A 26,853-nucleotide genomic window follows, 5' to 3' on the forward strand; every position below is an offset into this window, starting at 1 on the left:
TTCCTTGTTCTGTGAGATCAAAACTGAGCGAAGGGGGCTCAGGAGATGATGAGACGTCAGTGTCTTCATTTTAGTCTCAACAAAAACAGCCAAAGAAATAAGTGGCTCCTTCAACCAGTGTTCAAATTAAACAGGAAGCTCAGCTGCCTCAACCATTGACACACAGAAATCAATATGAGAATGACATGTGCATGGATCAGTGGGGAAAAGTTGCAGTCGTTATAACTAATTAACAATTAATCATGTTAATGGTGATAATTATACTCATACAACGATGAATATTTAGAGATATATGAATTAAGCACTCCTAATCACCTACAGCAAGGAACATAAGTTGCATATCTGCGGTGTCCACAGAGTCTATATTTCATATAGTTTCCAAAGATGAGAATCACCAGAACTGTCTCTGTAGCTGTTGGTTTTACTATCAAGCTCAAAGCAAATAATCCCCTTAAAAATTCCTCACCCTCGCTGTTCTTGACACAGGCGTCCCCTCTGAAGCCAGACTATAATTCAAACATGCCTTCAGCTCTCCATCTAATATCCTTGGCTGTGTCCGGGTTGGAATATGATGGGATGAATATTTATTGGGGGTCCAAGCTTTGATGGGCCCGCACGGAAAGATTGGAGAAAAACAGTGGAAGGAAGCTGGTATCGCCATTTGTGGCCTGACTGACACTCCAGCTTGCAGTGAGTAATTCATTCTGAGAGGAGGCACAAGTGCCCCTGCCCTGTCTCTCAGCACAAGTTTATGATAATCCTAATAAATTATGATGCGCTGCACAGGCATTAAAAACTCTGATTGGCACTAAATCAAACAGGCTGTGCCTCTCAGGTCAGAGAGAGCTGTGAGAGGGACTGTGTGCGCTCTTCACCGCTCTCCCTTCCAACTATCAATTTCTCTGTCCTCAAATCCTACATTACTGCAGGTCCACCTACCCATTTCTGCCCGTCTCCCCTCCTTTTGGCTACTCCTTTCTTTTGGCTCAAATTGGAATTTTCCGTTCCTCTTCTATTTCTGTTCCTCATCCGTTTGACATGGCCCCCTGCTTTGTCTTCTATGCATCGTATGAGGAGGTCATTTAATTCAAATGAATGGATAACCGTATTGACACCCGCTGTCTTAATCTTGCTCAAGCACCCATGCAATCTGCAGATTATTCAACCTTCATCAAATCTAGCGGTCACAGGCCCAAAACATCAATTTGTTAACCTAAATCTGTTAGCCTGATGTTGATTAGTGCCCTGCACTGGCCCTTATTCTGAAGGGGGGGGGGGGGTATACCCGCACTCAACCTGCCTTGATTAAAAAATAAAAAAATAAAAATAAAAACTGACTCAAGTCTCTAATGTGTGTATTTGATTTTAAAAATAGTTAGAAAAAAATATGAGTCAAATGCATGTCACTGACACTGTTAGAGGTTGGTCTGACTTCTCTGGACACATCGAGGCCACGTCACAGAAAAGAAGCTCCATTGTTAAATCAGACATGCATGTAGAGCAGAAATTAACCATTCAATCAATCGGCATGGAGGTGAAGGACAATGGCTGAGCTGGTTAAATGTTTCTATTTGCATAGATTGTGATGCAGTTTGGAATAAATCCTGTTTTAAATACCCCTAATAGAAAAGAGCATATCCTCTCACTTAGGTGAGGGCACCCAGTAAATCACATTCACTGATTAATGTTTTAATGCCGGGGGTAGTGACCTCATCCATTCACAGACAGACTGCTTGTTAATGGTTATGATCAGTAACAAAATAGCACTGGGGCTCATATCTCAAACGCTGCACATCCACATCAGGTGTGATGAATGTGTGCCGCATCAGACACACAGCAGATGAAAGATGTGGTCTGATGATGGGTTTTACCCACTGGCTCCACCTTACACATTGGAAAATGACGAAAAGCTGGGGCATGCAAATGTAAGATTCGACTTGTGAATATTACTGCTATTGACATTTTTTTTCCCCCCAGCCAAAATATATTCAATTTCCAATAATTTCAGAGAAACTCAGAAAATCATCACATTTGATAAACTGAAAAAGATGCCAATAAATTCAACTTTTTTTTTTTGTTTTCTTTTTGATTCAACATCCAAACTGAAGTTTTTTCAAAAGAAGAACTTTTAGGGCCACAGCTGCTCTTTCACGATCCAAGGATATTGCAAGGGACAGCAGGATGCAATATATCTGAAACATTTTTTCACATTTTATTGTATTTGCACTAAACTGTCAGGTAGTACAAGATTTACTGGTGATTACTGCACAAATTGCACACACCAGTCCTCTACGCCACCACACCAAAAGATGCAGCTTTTAAAAAGTGCTATGTGTAGCTTTTCTCTGCCGCTGAATGAGGTTTCTTGCTGGGAGCGGGTTGTGGTAAATGATGCTTGACAAGAGCTTCAGCCATTATAGGACTTTTAAGACAAAAACCCTATTGTATGCCCTCTGAGCAGCACTTTGTCCACAGCACAGATTGAGTACAGTGAGTAACTACTATGGTTCATGGACAGCTGGTTAGCATGCTACCTTCAGCTGAACACACAGGAAAAACCCCCCCCCAAAAAAAACAAGGGTTGACATTAGCACAGCGGCTTTCACACTTAGAGACAGCATTTGGCGAGCAAAGGAATAGAGTTTGATGCTAAACACGCAAAGTCCTACTGACCGCTAAGTAAACAGCTGTTTATACTTACGCACACTATGTAGAAATAGGAAAGGTTAAGACACAACCAGACTTGTAACAGCTCAAAAAAAGGGGGGGGGGGGCACACATAATCGATGCGGTGAAACTGAGACGTTGTTTCGATTTCCTTTAGAATACCCAATGCCTACATTACCCACAATGCATCTCAACCACCAATAATTCACTCTGAGATTCTGCATTTAAAGTAGCCTCAAGCCACTAACTTTCAGCACTACAGATGGAAAAGTAAAGGCTTTCTAAACCCAAAAACTCGTCTTTTCAAGCTTGTACCCATGCATGGGTACTTTGCAAAATCCATAATCAGTTTGATAAAGTAAACAAGTGGAACTCTTAAGCACATTATAAATAACATCTTTATCTAATCTTTAATCCCTGTCTGGCACCAGGAACTTGTAAGTAATATCTATTCCTATATGCACTAGGTATGCATTCTTAAATAAACATGTGTTCAAATAAGAAACTAATTGCCGTACAGAAAAGCTGGAACAGATGGTTTTTCATCTTAAGTTGTTATCACTTTTGTGCAATATTCTTGGTGAGTAATTTGAAACACATATCCCAGATGCTTTTTCACAGTGTTAACGCACTTTATGTTTACTTTAAGTCTACCAACGGCCTCTACTTTGGCAGGAATTAAATGCTTTTGGATTTGCATTGACTGCAGTTTGATGCCCTTTCCCAAGGCACAGATTCAACTGTTTTTTTAGAAATCTTACAAGGCAGGATGTAATGTCTGCCTTGTAATTTCGATGTAAAACTTCCTCTGATAGTCCATGACATTTTCCACAGTTTGATCAAGCCAGTCGGTCGGTGGTCTCGTAGTTGACCATTCTGTCTGGAGCAATCTTTTTAAATGCTAAAGGATTTTTTTTTGTATGCATATATATATATATATATATATATATATATATTTGAAACATACTCGAGGCTCAGATGGGTTTGAGGTGTTCCTCATTTCATTGTTATGTGATTATATGGTTATGATGTTTCTCTTGACACAGGCCATGATTACAAAACAGGGAACCTGGTCCCTAAGCAGCCTCACTGGCCTCATGGCGCAATCAATCCCCAAAGTATCCATTGTCAGTTTCGTCAATGCAAACCTTTTATTACCCTACTAATCCAATCAATAAGTAGGACCATTATATTTTACTGTGAAAGATGGTTCCTGAATTTATGACATTTGCCACAAGGATGGTGTTGCATTGTGGGGCAGATACTTTTTCTATCCTGTTCTTGTTTGTATCAGATGAACATGCATGACCATATAAAAAAAAAAAAAAAAAAAAAAAAAAAAAAACAGTGGAAGACACACTAGGACTTGTTCTATGACCATGTGCTTGTATTACGCGTATTTGCAGCTTGGATAAGTGCATCCAGAATAGTAAAGCAAAACAGGAGAACAACAGAAGCCATCAATCACAAAGGACGCACTTTTTCCTGCAGTGGAAGACAACCTGCATTGGGCTGATGAGTGGGACGGGGCATGTTGGCAGAGACAGGTAATTAACTAAAAATAATATGTGCTTGACATAGCAGGGGAAAGGGCTTCAGAGAAAAGGGAACAGGAGACACAATGGAACAAAACCTCCGAGAATAACCCAGCTGGGGGAGATGAAGGTTACTTTGTATGCCGGCTCGAGTGGATGCAGGATCCAGCTGGCCAACTCTTAGACCTACATATCGCAGAGGGATCTAACTTGAGCACGATGGATAATTTCCTTCGACTGTCCACATCAATTTATTTCCATCACCCACAGCCTTTTGTGTAACTTCTTTAAATACAGAACATAAAAGACGGGCACCACATCACAGGAGCATCGGAAGTTTAAAGTCTGATTGATAGTGCTGCTGCGCTTTGATTCTGGTTTGACTGATGTGACAAGTAGAAGTGTTGGGAGTGGCAGCTTCACTCGCTGTATATGCCCCTTTTCATTTATATAAACATGCATTTCTTAAATGGAAAATGAACTTGAGGATAAATTGTGCATATGTGAAATAATGAATTCCTGTATAAAAACCATCTCCAATTAGCTGAAGTAGAGAGAAAAGCTGTGAAAGTTAGTCATGAGTGCACCTTGTGCCAAGTGAAAGCGCTGTTTGGTTCAAACACTAAATTTGCAACCTTTTGAAGACAAACGCTGTCACGTTGGATTATTTCAATAATGATGTACTCAATGACTTAAAATTATTTTGTATTCATAATGAAGTCAAGAATACAGAATTGTTTTGTGTATTCAAGTGACCTCATATCGTAATTGAATTTTCTCATTATACCGCAGCTTAGATGCCATCTCAACACAGTGAAAGCATTATATTCTCATTCTATAATACAAGTGCTCAGTCCACACCATTAAAAAAATAAAAACATAAAAAAAATCCACACAGCCTTTTATTTGTGCTTCTTTTATTTGAGTGTACCTTGAAAGTTTACATATAAATCAACTATATTTTCCATGATGGACTCACTCACCTGTTATTGCTTAAATGGTAAGAAGTTTAAAACTCAAATATGTTGCTAATACATTTTCCATCAACTATATTCAATCCACTTGTTTCAAACCACAACCTGAAATGGAACCATATTTCTAACGTGTCCATTACTGAGAGTGAACTATGTGCACATTTGATCCTGCAGTGAAGAGCGTGTCATTAATTAACTAGAGCAGCCGATATGATTTGTATTGGCTATCAGTTAGTGTAGCACTAAACGCAGCTGTGCCATTGTATTGTCATCTCAGCTGTAATTTTTCAAACCCAGTCACTTAATGAACCAGACAAGTTGGATGCGGTTTTGATTAAAAAGTGCCCTTTAATTCTGAGGACATACACGGCCTCCTCTTGCATGGCGGTTTTGATCAGGCCAGTGAGGAAAACATGCCAATCTGCTGGGCCTTGCCTCAGACTTATTATCTTACTTCAAAAAAGCTTTGAGCCATCACTGATCAGAGGACGGACAGCTGTCCGTGGACAAAGGCCTGTGTGTCTTTGTGGACGGACGCCTGCCAGTCTAGCTGTCGAGTCTGGATGACTGCCTGCTTTCTCTGGCTTTCTAACCGCCTCTGCTGTCCGCCTGTCGACCGCTCTGTCCTGTTGAACGCGCCGCTCTGCCAGGTTCACTTGCATACCTGTTTCAGTTCACTTCAACCCCGAGTGCCAGTCTATCTTTTCTGCCTGTTGAACCCACTGAGCTGGGTGCCTTTAAACGCTGTCAGTACCAATAAAAACACAAACTTCTCCTGCGCTCTGCTCGATGGAGAGTGGGCATGGAGGGTATTTGGTTGGACTTCAAATGATTAAATGAAAGATTAATAATGTATATATTTATATATTTCAACATTTGGCCAAGAGATTCCATTCAGTTAAAAATTTTTGAACGTTCAAATTTTGCTCCTCACTTGCTTATTCACATTTTTACTGTACTTACTTTTCACTGTTTGTGTGTTTATAATGCCCATTGAATTGCCTTTGTGTATGAAATGTGCTATAGAAATAAATTTGCCTTGCCTTGTAAAAAGCTAATTTGTATAATGCAACAGCAGTAGACCTCAAATTGCATCTTTGTTGTCTTTCCGGCTTAAAGGTTGCCATTAATCTGTTTAATATGAATATGAATCTATGAATAGACATGAGGAAGATGTACATTTTCACATTCCAACGGGGGAACAGGTGCAAGAAATCTAACAGGAATCTGTCAGTCATGCACAGTGCAGAGAGCTGGTCCAATCAGTTCAGTAAAACTACCTGGGGGAGTGTGCCAAAGGCATAATGCAGCACAGACGAGGGGTTCAAGACCCCCACCAAGCACTGGAATGATTTCCGTCTTAGGAAGCAAACAAAACATTATTGTTCTATATGCAAATACATGCAAACACTGTATACCGGATTGCTAACAGCATTTTTTTTTTCCTGCTTGCTTGCTTTCTGTCTCACCCACACAAATATGTATGTTTTTATATTTTGTGCGTGCTTCTACTGTATGTGGCTTAGTGTTACATATGTTACAGTGATATAGTGAGATCCATCTTGTTTATATACTTAGATTTTAGATAAAAAAATAGACAAAGAATTAAAATAAATATAGGCCACTTTCCACAAATATGGAGAATGATCGATTCATTATACACAATTTAACATACAGTTATGTTGAATTGACGTGCACATCATTTTAATAAACCCCTTAAAACTAACATTATAAAATATTCAGATGTATTTAGCTTATGTGTATTATGTATTATTTTAACAGACAGACATCAGTGCACTTTGCTCCTGGCACCTGAAGAAACATTTTATTAATTTATTTATTTTATTCTTAGCACTAAGTCTACCCACAGGAAAAATCATCATCCCTCTCTTATTTTTTTTATTTTTATTACATTCCTCTTAATTACAATGCTTGGTTAATTAAGATGAGTTACAGAATCAGATAAACTCTCTCCTTGAAAGTAATGTAACAGAGTTTAGTTCTTTGAAAGAAGAGCTCTTTAAATCTTAGCAAGTTTCTTGACTCTAGGCCCCATGAGACCTATTAAATAGAAATATAAAATTGACTTTGGAAAGCTAAAATATTAGACAGCAGTGTTATGCGAGGATGAGAGGCTATTTACAGTTGACTCATTGTTAACCCCCGTGGTGTGTTCAGGTCATGTTAAACTATTTTGTTATCCCTGTCAAAAATGAACATTTAAATAAGTCTCATCATAAAAACTGCAATAATACATATCACTGCACCACCTTTTTTTTTGTGAAGCTCTTGTGAACATTACAAGTTTTGAACTTCAAGTATTTGTTATTTGTGGCCTGTATGCCTCATCTTGAATTTTGAGTTCTAATTTTGATTATAAGAAATAATCAGACTAATCATAATAGAAAGTTTATCACAGACTACTTATCCAGGACATTTGTTTTGAAGCCATTTAACATTTTTTATACAATTGCATAACGCAACACCTGTTGAGAAATGATTCCCAAAACACAGTTTCACAACAAAAACGACCAACAACAGCAATAACATATTGTCCGTAGATCAGTAGATCAGGTGTGTTTTTTTTGCCTTATGACAGAAGAAAAAAAAAAAAAAAAAAAAAATCTGAAAATAGATCACAAAATGGACACTTCCTCTAGCTTTTTCAGGGGGATCTTGTAGGTTTTGCCCTGGAGCATCTCCCCTGGGAGGCCTCAGAAACGGATGCCCAAGCCACCTCGGGTGGCTCCTTTCGATGTGGAGGAGCAGTGGCTCTCAGCCAAGCTCCTAACCCTAGCTCTAAGAGAGCAACCCGCCACCCTGCACCTCTGTATCAGGCATCTTTTTGCTTCGGTCATGACTCAAAGTTCATGACCACAAGTGAAGAGAGGAATGTAGATCAACCGCTAAATCGAGAGCTTCGCTTTCGGCCCAGCTCCTTCTTCACCACAGCAGACCGGCATAGCAGGAGCATCACTGCACCCATTTGTCTACCTCAAAACCCAACCTTTATCCTCGAACCGTGACCTTAAAGTGGTGGAGAGGTTTGAGCACCCAAATGATTGTTGGAGCAATGTTGGAGCTTAATGCTGAGACAAACAGGTCCTCCGTAATTGGCAGTAGACTAAAGGCAGTTAAAAACCCCCTATGGGAGGGAACATAAAGCCAGTTCATGTGGTTTGGTTAGCAGTCATCAGTGGTAACCAAGGCAACCCAATACCTGGAAAAGGACTTTGGGTCCTCATCAGCATGGTGATCAAGTATATAATCAAGAGCCTGATTTACTTTAAATCGAGCTGCCATGGTGCTACTAACCAATTAACTTTGAGCAAGGCCTCAAAAAAGCCTAAGCTACAAGAACATTTCAATCTTGTGCAATCAATTTTACAACTGTCTGCAAGGACAGCCAACAGGTGTTTTTGTTTTTTTTTTTTTTCCTGTGGAAGAGACTCTACTGGGGAAAGATTCCCGTAGTTGCTGTAAGGGGACCAGGGTGTGTGTTTCTGCATGTCTGTGTGTGTGTGTGTGTCCATCTGTCAAATGAGGATGTAGAGGACGTACTTCAGACCAGTTTTTTTTTTTTTTTTTTTAAACACTAATTGTAATCTCCCCCATTAATGTCTAATGATGGGGCATTTTTGACGTACAAAACGCACAAAAGCTGACAAAAACACACAAAATTGCATGCAAATGAATACAACTTATTTTGTGTGTTGAAATCCTCTTTGCGGACATGGAATCGTAGGTCAGTCTGACACACAACACAAGGATTAAATAGCACATCATTTTCTGGCAAATGTTAACTAGCCAGCACAACTTCAGCACACGTGCTCCATTCAACAGTAAGTGTGGACCAAAAAAAGTGATAAAAAAAACACCTATCACATTGATTGCTTGGTTGCCTTTTACTTCAATTTATAGAATTTTAAGCTTGAACAGATGTACTGTTTCAGGTACTTAGTGATGTACTTAGATGCAAGTGTATGGGTGACTCATCTTCATCTTTCCTCATACTTACTGATTTGCAAGAATTTGAATTTAGTGACTAATGAGCAGGGTGACAGTAAGGCTGTCCAAGCTTACTGAAAACGATCTCATAGTTAACGAGGAAAAATAGGCGACTTCATTGGGATGCTAATTACCTCTAACCTTCATTTAAGTCTGTACAACTGTCTTGAATTTAAAACACCAACAACAGGCTATGAAAGTAAGAGAGGATTGTTCTGTGAAATGCCAGGGATCTGTAGCGTGCTAACAAAAGAGCGAGACAAAGTTTTTTTTATGTTAAAAACTCAAGATGATGTTATTCTAATAAAAGCTCAAATGTGGAAACCCCTCAAATGAGCTGATTCACATTAGGTTGAAGAACCTATTTGGCGCAGTCGGTTTCAGTGGTGGTTGGAGGGGGGTGGGAGGATGAGTTAACAAAATTCAGGACTGTGTCTTGCTGCGTTTGTTTCCTGTGTGAAACCAACATGACATGAATAAGAAAATCAACTCGTTTTTTTCTCCATGACAATTTCACTGTCTTCTCTGTGCCACACGAAAACGTTCAATCTTGCTACCGAGATGACAAAGGCCCAGTCCACTTGCCGCTGGCACAGTCCTACAGTACATATTATATATATGAGAATCAGATTTTATAGAGAGTGGTGGGGATGTTTATGATGTATCTGTTGTGTCATGGCTGCACAGTTTTTACCTAACAAGATTGTATATTTCATATGGCAATAACTGCAGCTGCAGGACACATGCTAGATTAGCAGTCACAGCTCAAATGTGTTAATAACCTTCCAGCATTTTCTCTGTTGGTATGTATGTATATGTATGGGACTTATATATATCCGTCCAATTTGTTAGTTGGACACAGTTGCAATATGTCATTGAGGTTCTCTCCCCTACGTGGGGGTCCGAGCAGAACTGCCTGAGTGTGATAGTGGGACTTACATCAGTACGTAGTAAAGCAAATAAAGGATAATAAAACAGACAGGGGGTCCCTGTAAAACAAATGATGCACAGCTTTGAAACATAGCTTTGAAACCAGCGACCAATGAACTGACCAGTTTGAGGAATAGAAAGAAATAAATGCAGAGCCAGTAGATGGTACAAAGCAATTGCATCAGATGCCAATTGTAAAAGATTTTGAGATGACTATCACAGATGAAAAGACAAGATAAGAGAGGCAGTGCATCAGGCAGGAAGCTAAGCATTAATGATGTACTTGGGCTGCACTGTTAAAACTGGGAGAAGCAGAAAAGACTCTTTCCCCTTTTTCAGGTAATGTAATTGCTATATTGGAGATCTAACACCCTCATTAAGCATGGATCAAATAGGAGTGCAGAAAGCAGCAGCATGGAACCAGAGTGTGAAACAGACAGGATTAGAGGATGACAGACCTGCTCTCTCACGTGCAGCGCGTGTTTGAAGTCTCCTACATGCCTAATTGTCGGCTATAGAGCTTCGAGACGTTCAACCTCCCCACTGAATTACAGATAGCGTACTTGCCCTTGGCTAGCCTCCCGGTGTTTGTGTTTGTATTTTTTCTGAGCAATTAACAATCTGACATCCTGACCTTGGACTGTAAAGAGAAAAGGGGTGGGGGCCAAGGAGAGAGGGAAAAAAAACAACCGCCAAAAAAAAAAAAAAAAAAAAAAAGTCTCACAACACACATACACACATACACACAAAAAAAAAAAAAAAATCCTGCTGTATCATGGTACAGGATAAATTCGCGACAGTGCATTTTCAGCGACAAAAATGCGAGTCAGAATCTCATCTCATGGGTGTTTGAGTGACACAAAAGTAACAAATCCCAACAATGAAGTTCAGCCAACAAACCAACAAATGCTTTCTTAAAAAAAAAAAACAAGTCTGAGGCCAAACTGTAAAAACAGACAAGGGCTATGGGGTGCACACTGTGGGTGCTGGTCCAGCAAGCAAATACAAGATTGTAAACAACAGTGCATGAGCCTGTCCATCCAGAAAACCCCTCAAAACCGCTGGTTCTGAGTTAGAATCTTTAAATTTATGTACATTGTGCAACATGAGTCACAATGAAATGCAGAACATACAATTGGTTACCGGCGATTTAGGTACTAATCCTAATCCATCATCTGTCATCATCCATCTTTATGATTTTTAAGTAATTTAGTTAAGACTGACTTTCATTCAGGATTCTTCCTTCATTTCTGAGTAACTGGAGGTAATTTGTTGTTGAGTTGGGTGTCTAAGAAAAACAGATTGTGTAATTATAGAAACCAAGATATTTAGCACTGAAATAAACAGTAGGTTTAATTATCCATTGTGGATGAATACTGCTACAGCTAGCAATTATTTTAATTATTCATTAGCAAATTTTGTTTGTTCTCAGACAAAATGTTCTCGCTGCACATGTCAGAAAAATTGGTAAAAGTACATGATTTTACAGAGCACGAGAGCACGTTTTCTTATGGTTTGACAGTTGACATCACAGAGAATTTAAATGTGAAATCTTATAAGCAAAGAGCAGAAAACCTGCATATATTGCATAAACATAATCACTGCTTAATTTTCTGTCACAACTTGATTAAATCAAGATTTGTTCAAGCACAATAGATGATACATTGTGAAGTCTTCAGAAAAATTGACAGTTTACTGTATAGGAGCTCGGGGTTTAAAAAAAAAAAAAAAAGATAGATTTCTCCTGATATAAAAGTGAATGCCATAAGGACATTAAAATTAGGATGCTACTCTTTAACTTGACTAAAGGGCAGCGCAATCAAAAGAAGTAGGTGTCACACAGCTAATAGTCTAGCTCTTAGCATCAGATGAGTTGGAACGTCTTAAAAGCAGAAACCAGATAATTATTTCAAACACGGCCATATGTCATGCGACATTATAGTTAGTGAGTGATTATAATGTGGAAAAATGTCAGAAGCAGTATCAGAGGAAACGAGACTTGACGTCAAAAGGCTGTGTAGCTGTCCTGCTGGCAGAAATGAGTTTCAGCTCTCCCCAACAAAAGGAAAGTATTAATGCATTTTGGAGGGGGGGGATGATGAGATGGTAGTAGGTGAATAATGTGCAGTACTAGTGGGAGAGAAGCCCTGGCATATCATCAAAACTCTTATCAAAGAGGGAGATTTGAGCCAATTTGTGTCAGCGGCAAAGAGCGATGTCTGCTTAGTTAACTTGGCAGCCGGGCAACACGATACAACAACAGAAGCAGCTCCGTATAAAAGGCGGCAGAGGTCAAAAGATGTGATAAGAATCCAGACGTGTAAACTGTATAAAGTCAAAAGAGGTGAGAGGAGAAAAGGATGGAAAAAGAAAAGCGTTCCTTTATGGTATGGACAGGCAACAAGGATTCAAGATCAGGTTAAATCCATTGCCAACTACAGGAGTGCAGCTATAGGATAGAGATAAAAGGAGGATAGATACAAAGCGACCAAAATAATCCTCCCTTTGGAAAAGTTGACGTGACATGGGAAAATTAGTATTGCACCATCTTCAGGTAATTCACCAAAAAGGCTGCCAAACCTCACTTTTGTATCGAGTCGGCCAACGGGCTTGACAGAGAACAATCATGTGGAGAGCTCCGCCGTGAGTTATAGCGATGGCACAGAATCCAAATGAAATAAATGGTACGAGTGACACAGGAGGAATAAGCAAGTCCCACTCAGGAGGGATGAACAGACCTGAGCAGCCTCGGCATGGTGAGGAGAGCGAGCAAGAGCTGGGGAGAGTGCAGCAGGTGCTGCCACGTACCGCCAAGTGATTTATGTTTACGCGAGAGCAACAAAATGTAGAAACAGGATTGGAGCACATTCTGAGATGAACTCAGGACTTTGCAGACTGCTGACTGATAGTTCTTGTCTCCTCTCCACAATGCTTTAAGATGAGACGGAGGGACAGATAAGGCCAGAGAGAATGCATTTTCAAGGATATCGAGAAACAAAATGGCGTGCAGCGATTTTTAGAAAGAAAGAAACTCATGGAGGAATTAGTGTTAGCTCACTTTTCATCCCCACAGACAGTTTAAAAGATTTTTGTGGGCAATGCTACATAATGTGGATATCGCTTTACAGGCGGAGCTATAAGAAACCTGAGGTCAAAACGTAACACTGCTGCAAATAGCAATCCCCTGTAGGTGTATTGAATTAATTAGCAATTTGCTGAAGGCTGGAGGGGGAGGGGCGGACTGGGCCTTTAATGAAAACAAATCATCCCATGGAAACAGCCAAGGAAGCTACACTTCTACTGCAAGATATTCTAGTTTAGCTGCATTTACAAGTGGTCATAGTACTACTTGTAACCCTCTGAGTAAATACTGGACTATGAGCAGATTGGAGGCTACAGTGGGACCATATCAGAGAGTGGCGAGACAAGTTGGTGCCACCGGAGACAGGCCATAGAGGACAGGAATAAAGTTTAGTGCTGAAGATGGCTACGGAACCAAAAAAAACAAAAAAACAAAAAAACACTTACAAACAACGACTTTCCCTTTAAATGATCTGACCTACTTTGCATAAATGATCATTGATTAGCTTTGTTCACATGTTCGTATGAACACATCTCACACATTTTACACCCTACATACACCCTCTTCTCAAATGCGGCTCATGAAGCTGGTAGTCTTCCACTATTTATTTGGTCTGTGGTCAATGCAGATATCTTGTCTAAGGAAGGACTTACTTCACTTTGTCCTTTAACAACCTTCCTTTATATTGCTCTGGATCTATTCCAGTTTTGCCCTCAATTCTAAAAGAACAAAAACTGGTTGCTTTCCTCTGGCTCTTATATCTCTGTCGACAGTTCCTTAATAAGTTTGTTGATGAATAAGTTTGTTGTCCAGGTTATTACACTTTCTTGGCTCTGTTGTATTGATTTAGCCCTTGCCCCTCTTAGAGTGGGTTAACTCCTCCATTATAAGCCCGACTAGATAAAAGAACTAGATAAATGTTCACTCAAGTCAAAATAAAAACACTAATGATAGATGTGCTGAAGGTCACTTGTAGTTTGCGCTGATGTAGAAGCTCTGAGGTATTTTGCGTACTGTCCCTTTAAGTGGGGGCCTGCCTTAATTGATAAGGTCTCTTGTAGGGCTGCCCCAGACCATTCATTATGAATCCAATAATAGTCTGATGCCACTGACTTGGGGCATCAAGACTAAGAGTGAATGAGAAGCTCTCGTTTCCCTTGTAATATGAGAAACTGGAATTGTATTTTCTTAGTTTTCTTACATCTTGTCTTCATCTCTTATCCCCAAGGTCTGTAAATTCCTGCTGATCCCCAGTGCGACAGCCTTCCAGTGAGTTTCCCTAATGCTGTATTAATGTTGACTTTCACAATTCTGGCAAACATCATGACATGCAGTATTTAGGATCTCTGACAATCTGTTGGTCCACCACATGTATGCCTTCAATATAAAATTGCTTAGAGAAATAATGTATAAGGATAATGAACTTGAAATGGTCACAGTCATACATTTTAGTGACCAATCTTCAGGTTCAAGCAGAGGGTAACATCTGTGATTTGAAAGTTCATCTTTCGTGCATCTTTCATTATGCCTTTTCATATGAATATGATTCCTGAGGGCAGAAGTCAGCCACTATGTACTGTTGCAAATTACTCAGCTAATCATTTACATTATGAGAGACAGCCACGAGAACACAAACACCTGCACAAGCTTTTGAAATCCAAAATACCTTCTGCCAAAAAACCCCCACAACCTTATTTAAATTTTTTTTATTGAGACGGCATCTCAAACATTAAAGCACTTCTGTTTTTGAGGAATATGTAATGGTCTTGCACCAGGTAATATGGCATCCTGCAATAACTGTTTTCATTTAGTTTCCCTCTGTAAACAGGTAAGCTTTGATTACACCACGTTTCTCTCTGCGATCTATTTAGCACCTGAAAATAAAATGTCATAAAATGCATTTTGTTGGCTGGGAAACAGTATGTCGTGGTGAAACCACAAAAGGTCATATGAAAACAGCATAATTTAATGAAAGCTTGTTTGGCATTGTCAATGATGAAATACAGTGGCTGAATTATTACTTGCCACATAGTCTATTTCCAGTCCTTTTCAGAATATCACTTTAAGCAGAGTATTATGTTTAAAAGAAAAAGGGAAAAAAATGTCAACACAATAGCTCACTGAAAGCCTCTACAGGTGACAACAAAAGAAAACAAAGTGCCAATTGTGAACAACCTGCAAGTGTTAGTTTTTACCAGGTGACCTGCCTCGACGGAAGTCAGACAGTCAGTAACAGAAATGGAGGAGTGTGGAGGATCAAGCCCTCATCCACCTCCTCCTCCTTGTTGTTTAAACCTCTCCATTTATGTTCCTTCCTCCAGAGAGAACCCGCCAGAAAGTCATGGCATGGAAATGAAGAGAAATTCTAGGAACTAGAACGAGTGTGAGTGGGCTGGTAATGTGAAAATATATATAATGCGCCTCATGCCTGTTGGAGTACAGCTTTTGAGAGTGTGCTATCTGATCACCCAGGTGGCCTTAGCCAATGCTTAGCTCCCTGTTATAACTGGGCTGGTTTATCAATGACATAATAGATTTCTGCAGAAGCCATGATTCATGCAGCTTGGTTAAACTGCACAGTAAAAGAAAAGGTTTAAGAGCGGAACAGTATGTCAGATACACAGGTGTCCAGCTACTGAATGCAAGAGCAGAAAAAAGACATATTCCCACATTGCTGTCGTCTGTAAATACTGTTTTAAAGGAATTAACTTGCCTGTACAAAACATTTCCAAAGTATCCCCACTCCCTTCGAAACTATCAAACAGTATCTGTGCGTGTCACTTTTTTTTTCCCTCTATCTCTGAGCAAGTTCAAATATGGATGGTCACTGCAAGTGTGTGTTTCAGTTTATACGTGACTAATCAAGCCAAAATAAAATGAGCACATTTAGCCAGTCAGTTTACAAAGGAAGGTAAAAGTCTGAAAGCTGTTGCTATTGTTTAGCATTTCCAAAAAGCATCTTGAGTTGCAGCAAGGCCAAGAAAAATGTGAAGTCATCAGCTCGCTTGTTTACTCAAAAGAGCCTATTAGTATTCACATTCAGTGTCCATCTTCCGTTCAACTGTTCTCCCTAAGCAAAATCTGTATCACAATAGAGCAAACACAAAGCATATGATGTGCGCCACCACTAGTACCACAACTATTACCTAAACAAGCACAACTGTCTTATTACAAACAGCATCGCTTAAACAGAACTCAGTCTCCTTCATCTGCATTTCTTTACATTTCTGCGGCAAAACCAACATTTGTATCTCAAAGATTTAAGCAAATATATCAACGCCCATCTGAAAACCAGAGACATCTTGTTATGCAAAAGGTGCTCCTGAAAGTACCCCTGCCTCGTTCAATAAAAAAACCAATGCGCAAGCCACATATTTAACTAATCTGCTGCGTAAGAGTAAATCACCAACAAGCAGACTTATCTATCAAAGCAGTGTAAGTAATTACCTCTGGTCGCCTCGCTGTGGACAGAGTTTTGTTTAGGAGGAGGGGCGGTGGTGTGGGTCATACCTCGCATTCTCGAGAGCCTGAGATGGTGTAGGTGCAGGGTCCGGTCCCATTGACAAGGACATCCATGGCCTCGGAGTTGGTGGGCTTGTAGTCCACATAGTACTCCTGCAGCGGCGAGCTTAGGGTGCGCTCTGTCTCTCTAGCTTTCTTGCGCCGTTTGCGAGCTGCTGCCGAGTGCTCCTGCAGCTGCTTAACGCTGCTAGGATAGCGCTTCCAAGACACGTAGATCACCAACAAGATCATTGCAACGGACAGAAAAAGGGCAACACTTCCAGCCACAATCTTATGGAAGGACACAGGCTCAATGTCTTGGTCTGGGGGAAGTGCTGCAGGTGGAGTGACGGCTGACGATGTGGTGCCTCTGACAGATCCCTCTCCCCTCTTTCCAGAACCAGTCGGTGAAGCCAGAATGGCTGGGCGACGCTCAGTCTGCACAGGAACAATGGATGGGGTCGGAGGAATACTCGCAGTGAGAGTTGTAACTGGGTTTGATTGACACACACTGAAAGCCTCGACAGCATCCATCACTTTCTCACCCTGAGCTTTCTTGGGGGAGGCACAGATCATGGTGGTCTCCTTTGCCCCTCTGAAGTTTCTCAGCCAGGCCACCAGAGGACAGATGGAAGGGCCACAGTCCCATACATTCCCAGCTAAGCTGATCATAGTCAAAGAGATCCAGGCGTCCACCACCTCCTGGGAAACGTTGGTCAGCTTGTTGGAGTCCAGGTTCAGCGTCTGCAGGTTGGGCAGGCATTGGTAAACCACAGCATCTACTTCCGTCAGATCGTTCCCAGACAGGTCCAGTTTCTGGATGGACGTCCAGGTCCACGTCAGGCCTTGGCTCATCGAGCGAATGCGATTCCATTGCAGATAAAGTGCCCGAAGATTTAACAGGCGAGGAAAGTGGGAGAAATTGATCTTTGAGAACTGGTTATGCTCCAGATGCAGCTCAGTCAGCTTGACCAGGCCTGAAAATGCATTCCGAGTGATACTGCGCAGGCGGTTGTAACCCAGATCCAGGAACTCGAGATTTCTACAATCTTGGAATAGACGCACTGGGATTATTTTTAGAGAGTTTGAGCGTATATGAAGGCTCAGAAGCTTCCGCAGGCCCTGGAATTGCCCAGGCTGCAAGGCTTGCAGTTTGTTGTAAGACAGGTCCAGATTACGCAAATTAGGGACAGGGTGGAATGTGGTGTTGTGGAGCGATGTGATCTTATTGGAGCTCAGGATCAGCTCTTTGAGCCTGCGGATCCCCTGGAATGCCATTCCATCCACAGAGGCTATGTAATTGTGGTCCAAGTAGAGCCATATGAGGTGGTTGAGACCAACAAACTGGCCAGCACGAAGACTGGCGAGGCTGTTGTACCGCAGGGACAGGCCTTCGCATCCTCCTGAGAGGTTCTTGGGAACATCACGAAATGCACTCGACTCACAGTACACAATTTTTCCATCACAACGACAACTTTTGGGGCACGGACGCTCACTCAAAGATGGATTCGCCGCCAGCCACACCTGCATCAGGAGTTGGACCACTAGCCAGCGACGCCGCAGAGCAGAGCCTGCAGGGCAGGGGAAGGGGAGAGGAAATGGAGAAAAGAGAAGACCATTAAGAAGATGATCGTATTGCAAAAGAAAACGCAAACAGTATCTTACAATTTTTCTTCCCTTAGTGAGAAGATGCTACACTGAATTATTTTTCCAGGTGTTCAGATGATTTTAAACAAGTTACCTGCTCTGTTTTTTTTTTTTTTTTATATATATATTTTATTCCTGGGGAGGATATGCCTCATCTTCTCGGTAAATCTTTGCAGTTTTACTCGCAATTGATTAAGTATCTCGAGGCAGGCATTAAGTATCTGTGCCTCTACATTTAGATTGTATTCTTATCATTATCAAGTAACAACATTGCTGCAGGATAGCAAAGAAGCAATCTTATTTGTCTTTTTAGCTATTTAATGTAATGATTCATGAGTGTGCATCTGAATGTGAAGGACACAAACCCATTTGCCAAAAAACATTAGAGCTTTAAAACAAAATTACCAGATAATATAAGATTAAGCTTTGAAAGTAGCAACGACTGATACATCCGAGAGGAAGGAATACTTTTCCACATCCTGTCTAATGTGGAAATGGTAGAAGATAAAACCCAGCTTCAAAACGATAGAATTCCTTTCATCTGCTTTTGAGAGATTGCTTTTTCTACTACTGCAGTAGTTAAGCATTCGCTCCTCCTTCCACCATTCAGGTTCAAATTCATTTCCCAAAGTGCTATTTCCAGACACAGCATCTGCAGCTATACACACTACCAGTTAAAGGTCTGGACGCACTTTCCTATGCGTTTGACTGAGAAGGTGTGTCCAAACTTTTGACTGGTAGTGTGTGTGTGTATATATATATATAGAAATGCTGATCCTTGATAAGACCTATAAAAGTATAAAAAAAAAAAAGCTTTTTACTATTTTATTGAACTCTGAAAAAAAAAACCATCTAGAACACAGCTTGAGATTGTGAATGATGTGAGTCATCGCTTTTCGAGGCAAACTATTTATCACTAGATTAAAAGGCACAGAGAAGAAAAGTTCTGCAACTGAAAAGCTCTTTCTTCCACACAAACTTACTATTTCCAGAATGTATAATTTCCTTTTCCCATCTTGAGTCCAGAACCGAAATTATTAAAAAAAAATTTGATTTTACATACACTAACGTTACTTCAAGGTTAAGTGCATTTAATTAGTTTTAATTAGTTAGTTTAGGACTCACAAGCGTATTTCTATTAAAGTAATTCCTGACAAACGTCCCTTCTTTTACTTAATGCATCTTCCAACCATAATCTTAAGAATCATAAGAGACAAATCTCCCTGGCACATTGGCAGAGAAGGGAAAAGAAGCTTTCATGTTTTCTGCTCCAGCCACTTGGAACTGTTAAAGGAAATTAAACTGATTAATTTGTTGGAGTTTAACTGAAATCAAAGATTCTGTAATGTGCATGTTGAGATTTCTTTCTCAGTTGTCTTGTTTGGGCTTATTTTGATTTTTTCAATATTAATTGTTTTGTAACTTTCTGTGTTTTAATGTAACGACTTGCGATTGACTTATTTATTCATGCTTTTTGTATTGGTCTGCTGACAATTCGACGTTGCACCTGAGTGACGAGCTGCTTTACACGAAACGGAAAAACGTTCAACATTGACCAGCAAACTTATCTTAGATTTTTGTTATTCAATTGGATGAATACATTAACCGCTGTTTGGATTGTCATCATTTGTACTGCATGTTTCGAGTGAATGCACTTTGGCGATCAATGTTGAGGATAAGGAACTTGCAATTCATTCTTATTTTTTAATCTGTATTTACATTCAGTCATTCAATAAGCTGTCAGCGCGCCAATCGCAGAAGCAGATAAGTCACAAAAAGCACAAGTTAACATTCAAGGAGCTGATGATTGTATATAAGATCCTGGATGCATTTAGATACAAACGCCAGCCATTTCTTATTTAACCAAACCAAAACAGGGCAGGTTAAAGCAGTCATTTCCTCTTTTAATGTGATTGTATATAAGATCCTGGATGCATTTAGATACAAACGCCAGCCATTTCTTATTTAACCAAACCAAAACAGGGCAGGTTAAAGCAGTCATTTCCTCTTCCTATATATATATATATATATATATATATATATATATATATACACACATACATATACACACGCACACACATACACAAACATACACCTTCTCATTCAAATGAAGAGGAGAGCGTGTCCAAACTTTTGGCCTGTACTGTATATATATATATATAAATGAACAAAAAAAAAAAAAAAAACACTATAACCCTTTTGGGTTTACACAACTCATCTCTCCTAAAGACAGCAGCTACCTGAACGCCTGTGAATGTCAGCAAAGAAGGACTGGCTACATGTTCACAGTGTACATTTCTTAATTTTCTTGGAGTGGATGCTTTGTCTCAAATGCAATTTTAAAAGTGAAGCAAAACGATCTGTAGCTGCATCATATCACTCCTCGTTCTAAGGTGAGACAGAGTTGTTTCCATTAAAGTCGTTCCCCCTTACAGAGCCACTAATGATCTGTCATTAAGATGCATTCCCCTTCCCCTTGAGGAGGTGGTGTGTGTGTGTCCGGGGGGGGGGGAGGAGAGAGACTGGGGGTTCACTACTTAGGATTGTTTCTCAAGACAGGATCATCAGGTTTGGTCTTAACATTATAACAGTGAGATGAGATTCTCATGTTAAGACAGTAGAAGTGCAAAGTAATGTGTGAAAATGACAGCTTACATGTACGGCGAACCTGAGCTCCAACATTACATCGCCAGTACTTCAGGGAAACTTGTGGAACATTGGAGGGGGGAAAAAAAAAAATGAAAAACACAATTTCAATTTTCCTAGTGTTTTCCTTTCATCTCTGCAGGATTTGTCAGAAATGATTTCCTGACATTGAGTGCCTGAAAGGCGTATGCTACCTAACATAGCCATTTCTCTCCTTGCCAAGCATCTGCTGAGCCCATATGGACATTGTTTGTGTGCGCGTGTGTGATGGAGAAAGTAAGATACGCTAACTGTTTGTTTTCAGAGGAATCTTTCATCATTCTTTGAGGAACTATGGAACTGCACAGTTAATTTGTGCTAACTATTGATTATACCAACAAATATATCAGTCAGGTTCCTTCGTCTTGGATCACACAAGATACCTTCACTTTAATCCTGCTGCGAGAAAGGTGGTGAACACAAGATGCAGTATTTCAGAATAGAATTTTTTTATGGTGTCAGTTTTCTGAATGTGACGAACTAATTTGTCAACAACTCTGCCTCAAAGGTTTACAAGGCTGTTTCTGTTTTGTTGTTTTCCCCCTTTTATTGTAGCAACGATAGAGAAATACTCGTGTAAAAAAAAAAAAAAATCTTCATGTTTTATGTTCCATGGGTATTTAAATGAATTTTAATAGATACGTTTGGCTGTGAAACACAACGTGTGGGCTGTTGAACATGAATGCAATTTTTCTAAACTTTTTGTTTGACTCATACTAGGAGAATATAGAAACAAACCCCTCATGCTTTTATTTCCCATGTGCATAATAGGCATGCTTTATCAGAAGTGACTCCACCATCTTTTTCAGATGGAGCCTGCCTCACAGGACACCTCTCTCCCTCTTACTGACACTGTACGTGCTTTAATGAGCACTCTGTGCGCTAATGCCTCTGTAAGCCATCTCCTTCTGCACTGCTCCTCTAATCTTATTCACAAAGGAGCACAAGTCACTCTCTGAGGTGTCACTCACGAGGTTTGCATCTCTATTACCTGTTAAATGATGTCCCCCTCTCTATTACTGTTCCTACGCTGTATCTGCGTAGATGAACGATTTTTTTCCCCACCATTTAATTTTCCGTTCTACTGAAATAAGCAATTTTTAAATGTCCTTGAACCCTAAAACTACCAGGAGGTTTTCAAAATGTGAAGTCTATTTTTATGCATGTGGTCAAAACCCATCTTCTTAGCGCTTTCCTCTTCCCTTATTGATTTCTATTTTCATTCCTCCTCCATCTTAATTTCTTCCAGCTTTTGAATATTTCCATTTTTATGTTTGGGGATAATAATACATAGACCTTTATGTCTCATTTTTTATTGCCACGTAGTGTATTTGTCTGAAGGCATGAGCGCAATACTTAGTTATGTAGCAGACAGCATTGCTGTCCTCAGCATGAGAAGATAGCTATTTCTGCCTCTCAACCCTAACACATAGAGAGAGTAAGTGCACTTTACTGCTGACCTAAAATAAAACCAAATGTAGCTTAATAACTTGGCAAATGGACTCAGTAACTGGTGCACTTTGAGTGCACAGAAGTGGCTTATTGCTATTTGGTGCTTATCATTGACAAAAGTGCTACCAGCCACAGCCTTGACTGCACATAGAAGCTGGACGGGGGCCTAACAGACAGGGAAGGACATCCTAGGTCCAGCCTAAGCCCTTCTATTAGTCTCCAATTATCTTTGAGATCATAGCAAGGCCTGCCAAGTTACAGCCATTTCAACAGTGGTCAGAAAACATTGCATCCTGAAGTGTCTGCCTGCTCTTCCTAGCACTTCTCAGGTAGAATAAAAGGAGCTCACCGCTGGAATTATTAATGAATACAGAGATGACTACAAAGTGCCATCAATAAAAGTGTGGGTTCCCATTCACTTGCATGACTTCACTCCCACTGCATACGTACTATACAAGCAATCAGAAAACTGCAAGTACAATTCGTGGGAACCAATCCAACATTTTAGCTTGAACTCAGTGTCATGCTAGAAGGACAGCGGAGCCCAAATGTAGACAAATGGTGTTTGGTGGAAAAAAGAATTAAAAAAAAAAAAAAAAATGTGTGTAAAAAAACTTACTAAACCAATCCAGGAAGGAACAAAAGCCAGGAGCACGGGGAAAGATAACAGGGGGGAAAAAAAGGCAGTAGCACAGGAGTCAGGAGAGCCTTCCCTGAGTCAAACACTGAGAAACAGACTAACTGACAAATGCGCAGAAGAAGACAGACTTAAATACACAAGTTGGTGGTGCAATTGAGCAAAGGTGAAACACATTAAGGCGGGGCAAATAATCAAAGAGGAGGGGGAAAGAACAGGACAGGAAGTAAATTAACTTGAGATACACAAATGAATGGATTTCAAAATAAAATGGAAACTGACTCAAAGCCCCAAATGAAAAAGTCAAACAAATTCAGAGTGTATATAATCAGTTCACTCTGGCAAACTTTGAAAATATAATTACAACAGCTGTAGCAAATAATAATAATAATAAATTAATTAAAAAAATAAATATAAAACATATGTAGAATAAAAGGATTAAATATTTAATTGACTGATATTTCAGTAAGAATCAATCAACCTTCACTGTACTGTAGTGGACTAAGTTCCTGTCCACACCCGAGCTCGACAATCGTTTTCACTGTGGTTACCGCAAAAACAAACCTCAATGCTTATTGTCATAGTTTAAAGAAACTGAAACTATAACAGAAACAAGGCTATTAGCTAAAAGGTTGAAAAAATGCAAAAATCCTCATTGTTGTACTTTAATTGTATTTGTTTATAAATAACAATTTATTGATAATATATTGCAATTTTTGTTGTAGTTTTTGATGAAAAAACTAAATAGTGCTTTTTTTCTTCAAATGTGGAAGTTGCAAGTTTCTCGTAAAATGTCATCTTATAATAGCTTCCGGATCTTAATGTGTGATGATTTGATGTTTGCGCCTGTCAGTGGCCAACGACAGAACTCTGCAAAGACCCAAAAACAAAATGTTTTTCGTAGTAGCGAGAAATTCTAGAGTTGGGATGATGATTGGGCTTCCAGAATATACATTGCGCAACAAGTCCTGTCAATTATTAATCCAGTACCGGGAAATTCCAACTTCCATTTCTGCTGAATATTTGTACATCATGGCCGCCACCTTAATCAGCCAGCCTTTACTCCACTGAGCTCATCTGTGGCCTGTAAATGTCTCCTTCTCCATAAATTTTAGCTTACAAAGCAATAAAAAAACAAAACAAAATGAAGCCTCTCCAGTGGGTCCTCAGCTCATATAGCTCAATGCAACCAGACCCTGCGACCTGAAGATGACAAGCAGGCGAACTGTAAATAATGGTGGCTGGATTCCTATTGCTTCACAAGCCATTGATTTTTTTATTTTTTTATTTTTTTTACTTTATAAATAAGCAGATATAAATAACAAATGTCCACGACATTACCCTCAAAAGACCTGTTGATCTCCTCTTTTCACCTGCTTCTCCTGACATTTCAAGAGTGCTGCCTGTTGGATGCTGTAGGGCCAACAGAAGGTCATCTGTTGCCTGTATGGTACTATTCGTAAATGTACTCAGGAGCAGCAGTATGAAAGAAATGCCATTGATTTCAACTTTACCACTGCATTTATTTCATTTTTTATCGTGTGGATGGCTAGTATGTTAGTTTACAGAGCGGCAAATACATATTTTAATGTAGAAAGAGTATGCAGATGGTCATTTGGGCCTCTAAATGTGCCTTTATGCTGTCCAACAGCATCTCTGACTGGGGCTTTTCTAAATGTCTCTCCCCCAGTGTTCTCCTTATGCAAAGCAGATCTCAAATAATATGGTCTGTGAAACATAAGTGCATTGCATGCTGTTAATAGGGAGCATCGCAGTCAGCAACAATGGTGGATAATGGGGGGACTACAGTGCCATGTAATCACCAAATAATCGTGGGCAGCAGCCTGAAGACATACGGCTGACAAAAGTTTACCATTTTTTGGGGCAGGTTTCCGCACCTGGACACAAATGCATTTCAAGTGCACCTGCACCATGTGGGTCTGAGGCAGAAACAAAATACCTCAACTATGCAGGGCCTTTTTACATACTCTGGTCATAAATTTAGACTCAAACCATAAAGAAGACCTCTAGAATTAACCATATATCGCTGTTTTGCAGTACGCATAAATTGCATCTGAGCCCATATAGTCTCCACTGTAGGGCTTTGTGTGCTGTTATAGTTTATATTGATGTGGTGCAGTAACCCACTGTGGGTCGATATATCATGCAGCCTTACAATTAATGGCACAGCACCACCAGTGAACTTGGCCATCTGTACACTAGTTAAGAATGGCTGAGGAGATTAGGCTACCACAGAAAATAATATCAGACCGAGAGTGCAAAAGGTGAAGAGAGAGAAAGGGTGGAATGAGGGACAGAGTGATAGAGAGGCCAAGAGTGTGCCGTTGGGCTGGGGGGGTGAGCATGTTTAAGCATAAGGGGAAAAAATTTCTACTAGTAATAATCCAGAAGTGAGACTAAAATGTGGAGACATAGATGGACGCGCGCACACAAACATGGTCATGCGTTAGTGACGGGCACTCAGAGAAAGGGGGTGGGCGGGGGGAGGGTTACATGGATGCACAGTTTTTATGGTAGATTTGGAGAGTCCCTCTTGATGGCCGGTGCAGGAACACGACGGCTTTCTTGAATGAGAATCAGTCTGTTGGGCCAAATCTGCACGACTGGTGCTTTCAGCCCACCGGAGTTTTGGATGAGACCGGGCTGAACAATAGGCACCGTGCGCACAGATTAAGGGCAATCAATGATTATGCAGGAGCACGCTTTATAAAGTTGACTGGCTTCCAACATTTCAGGTGATTAGCATTCCAGTCCATGTCAATGAGCCAGCCACTCTAACTAGTCCGGGTGGGAAAGACTGGGGGGGGTGGAGAGTCCTCACTTAGACAAACAGGCTTGTTTGGTTTGCTCGTGATTTCAGATCAGATCTTTACAGCGCGCATTCTCGCAGACACACAAGTACCCCCAGTGTCTAATAATCCATCTGCGGTGGAAACAATATATTGCGGGTCTGCGACTAACAAGCTACAGCAAGGGCTTCAGACACATTTCTCAAGCTCCCACAAGCACTTCACAAAAAAAAAAAAAAAAAAAAAAACAGCTAAATCCCCCATGAGCTGCTCCAACAGCGCATTGGAAAAGACGGCAGTATTTCAGTGCAGACACCTGATTCAGGGGAGATTCTGCTTATTGGAGTGAAGGCATTTTTTTTTTTTTTTTTTTTTTTGGGGGGGGGGGTAAGGAAAGGGGGTTGTGGAGGAGGAGGAGGGGGATATTATGAGAAAGGAGAGCAACTGGAGTGTATTTCCCAACAACCCACGCTATTAAAAAAAAGACGAAAAAAAGATGTTAGCATAAGCAGAACTTACCCATATCCGCGTATCTGTCAGCTCCAGCCTACAGGTTTTAATGGCTTCTGGTGCGCGACATCCGAGTCCGCATGACGCGCTCTCCACAGACAGGTACCGTCCTAATCCACTAGCCCGGTCTCTCCGCGCAGACGCCGACTCCAAAGCGCACCTGCCTTTTTACACTCCCGGACCTGGGTGTGCTATCCGGTTTACTTCTGCATGTATAACCGTTCAACTGAACCGGGACGAATGTCATTTACTTCCATATCCAGATTGAGAGGGAGGAGGGGGGGAAAAAATCCGGTTTCAGTACTCCCTATCCGTGTCTTCACAGCAAAAGAATCGTTCTGGGGGTTTTTTTTCTCTCTCTTTTTTTTTTTTTTTCAAGTTACAGCCAAAAGGAGTACCGCAGTGGGCGCAGACA

The 26,853-nt window shown here is 40.4% G+C and overlaps 1 protein-coding gene across 1 annotated transcript in view; it reads right to left on the minus strand.

Moving 5' to 3' along the window:
* LOC115052352 (leucine-rich repeat transmembrane neuronal protein 4) overlaps positions 1 to 26,451 on the minus strand; it is an 89,818-nt gene extending 63,367 nt beyond the window's left edge. The window contains exons 1-2 of the mRNA XM_029516423.1: positions 26,448 to 26,451; positions 16,707 to 18,268 (exon numbers count right to left, since the gene is read on the minus strand). Coding sequence (XP_029372283.1) covers positions 16,707 to 18,268; positions 26,448 to 26,451 — 1,566 coding nt within the window. The remainder of the gene's footprint in view (positions 1 to 16,706; positions 18,269 to 26,447) is intronic.
* Positions 26,452 to 26,853: the final 402 nt, after the last annotated feature.

The sequence above is a fragment of the Echeneis naucrates genome, chromosome 12 (genome assembly GCF_900963305.1).
Source record: "Echeneis naucrates chromosome 12, fEcheNa1.1, whole genome shotgun sequence".
In the NCBI taxonomy this organism is placed as follows: Eukaryota; Metazoa; Chordata; class Actinopteri; order Carangiformes; family Echeneidae; genus Echeneis; species Echeneis naucrates.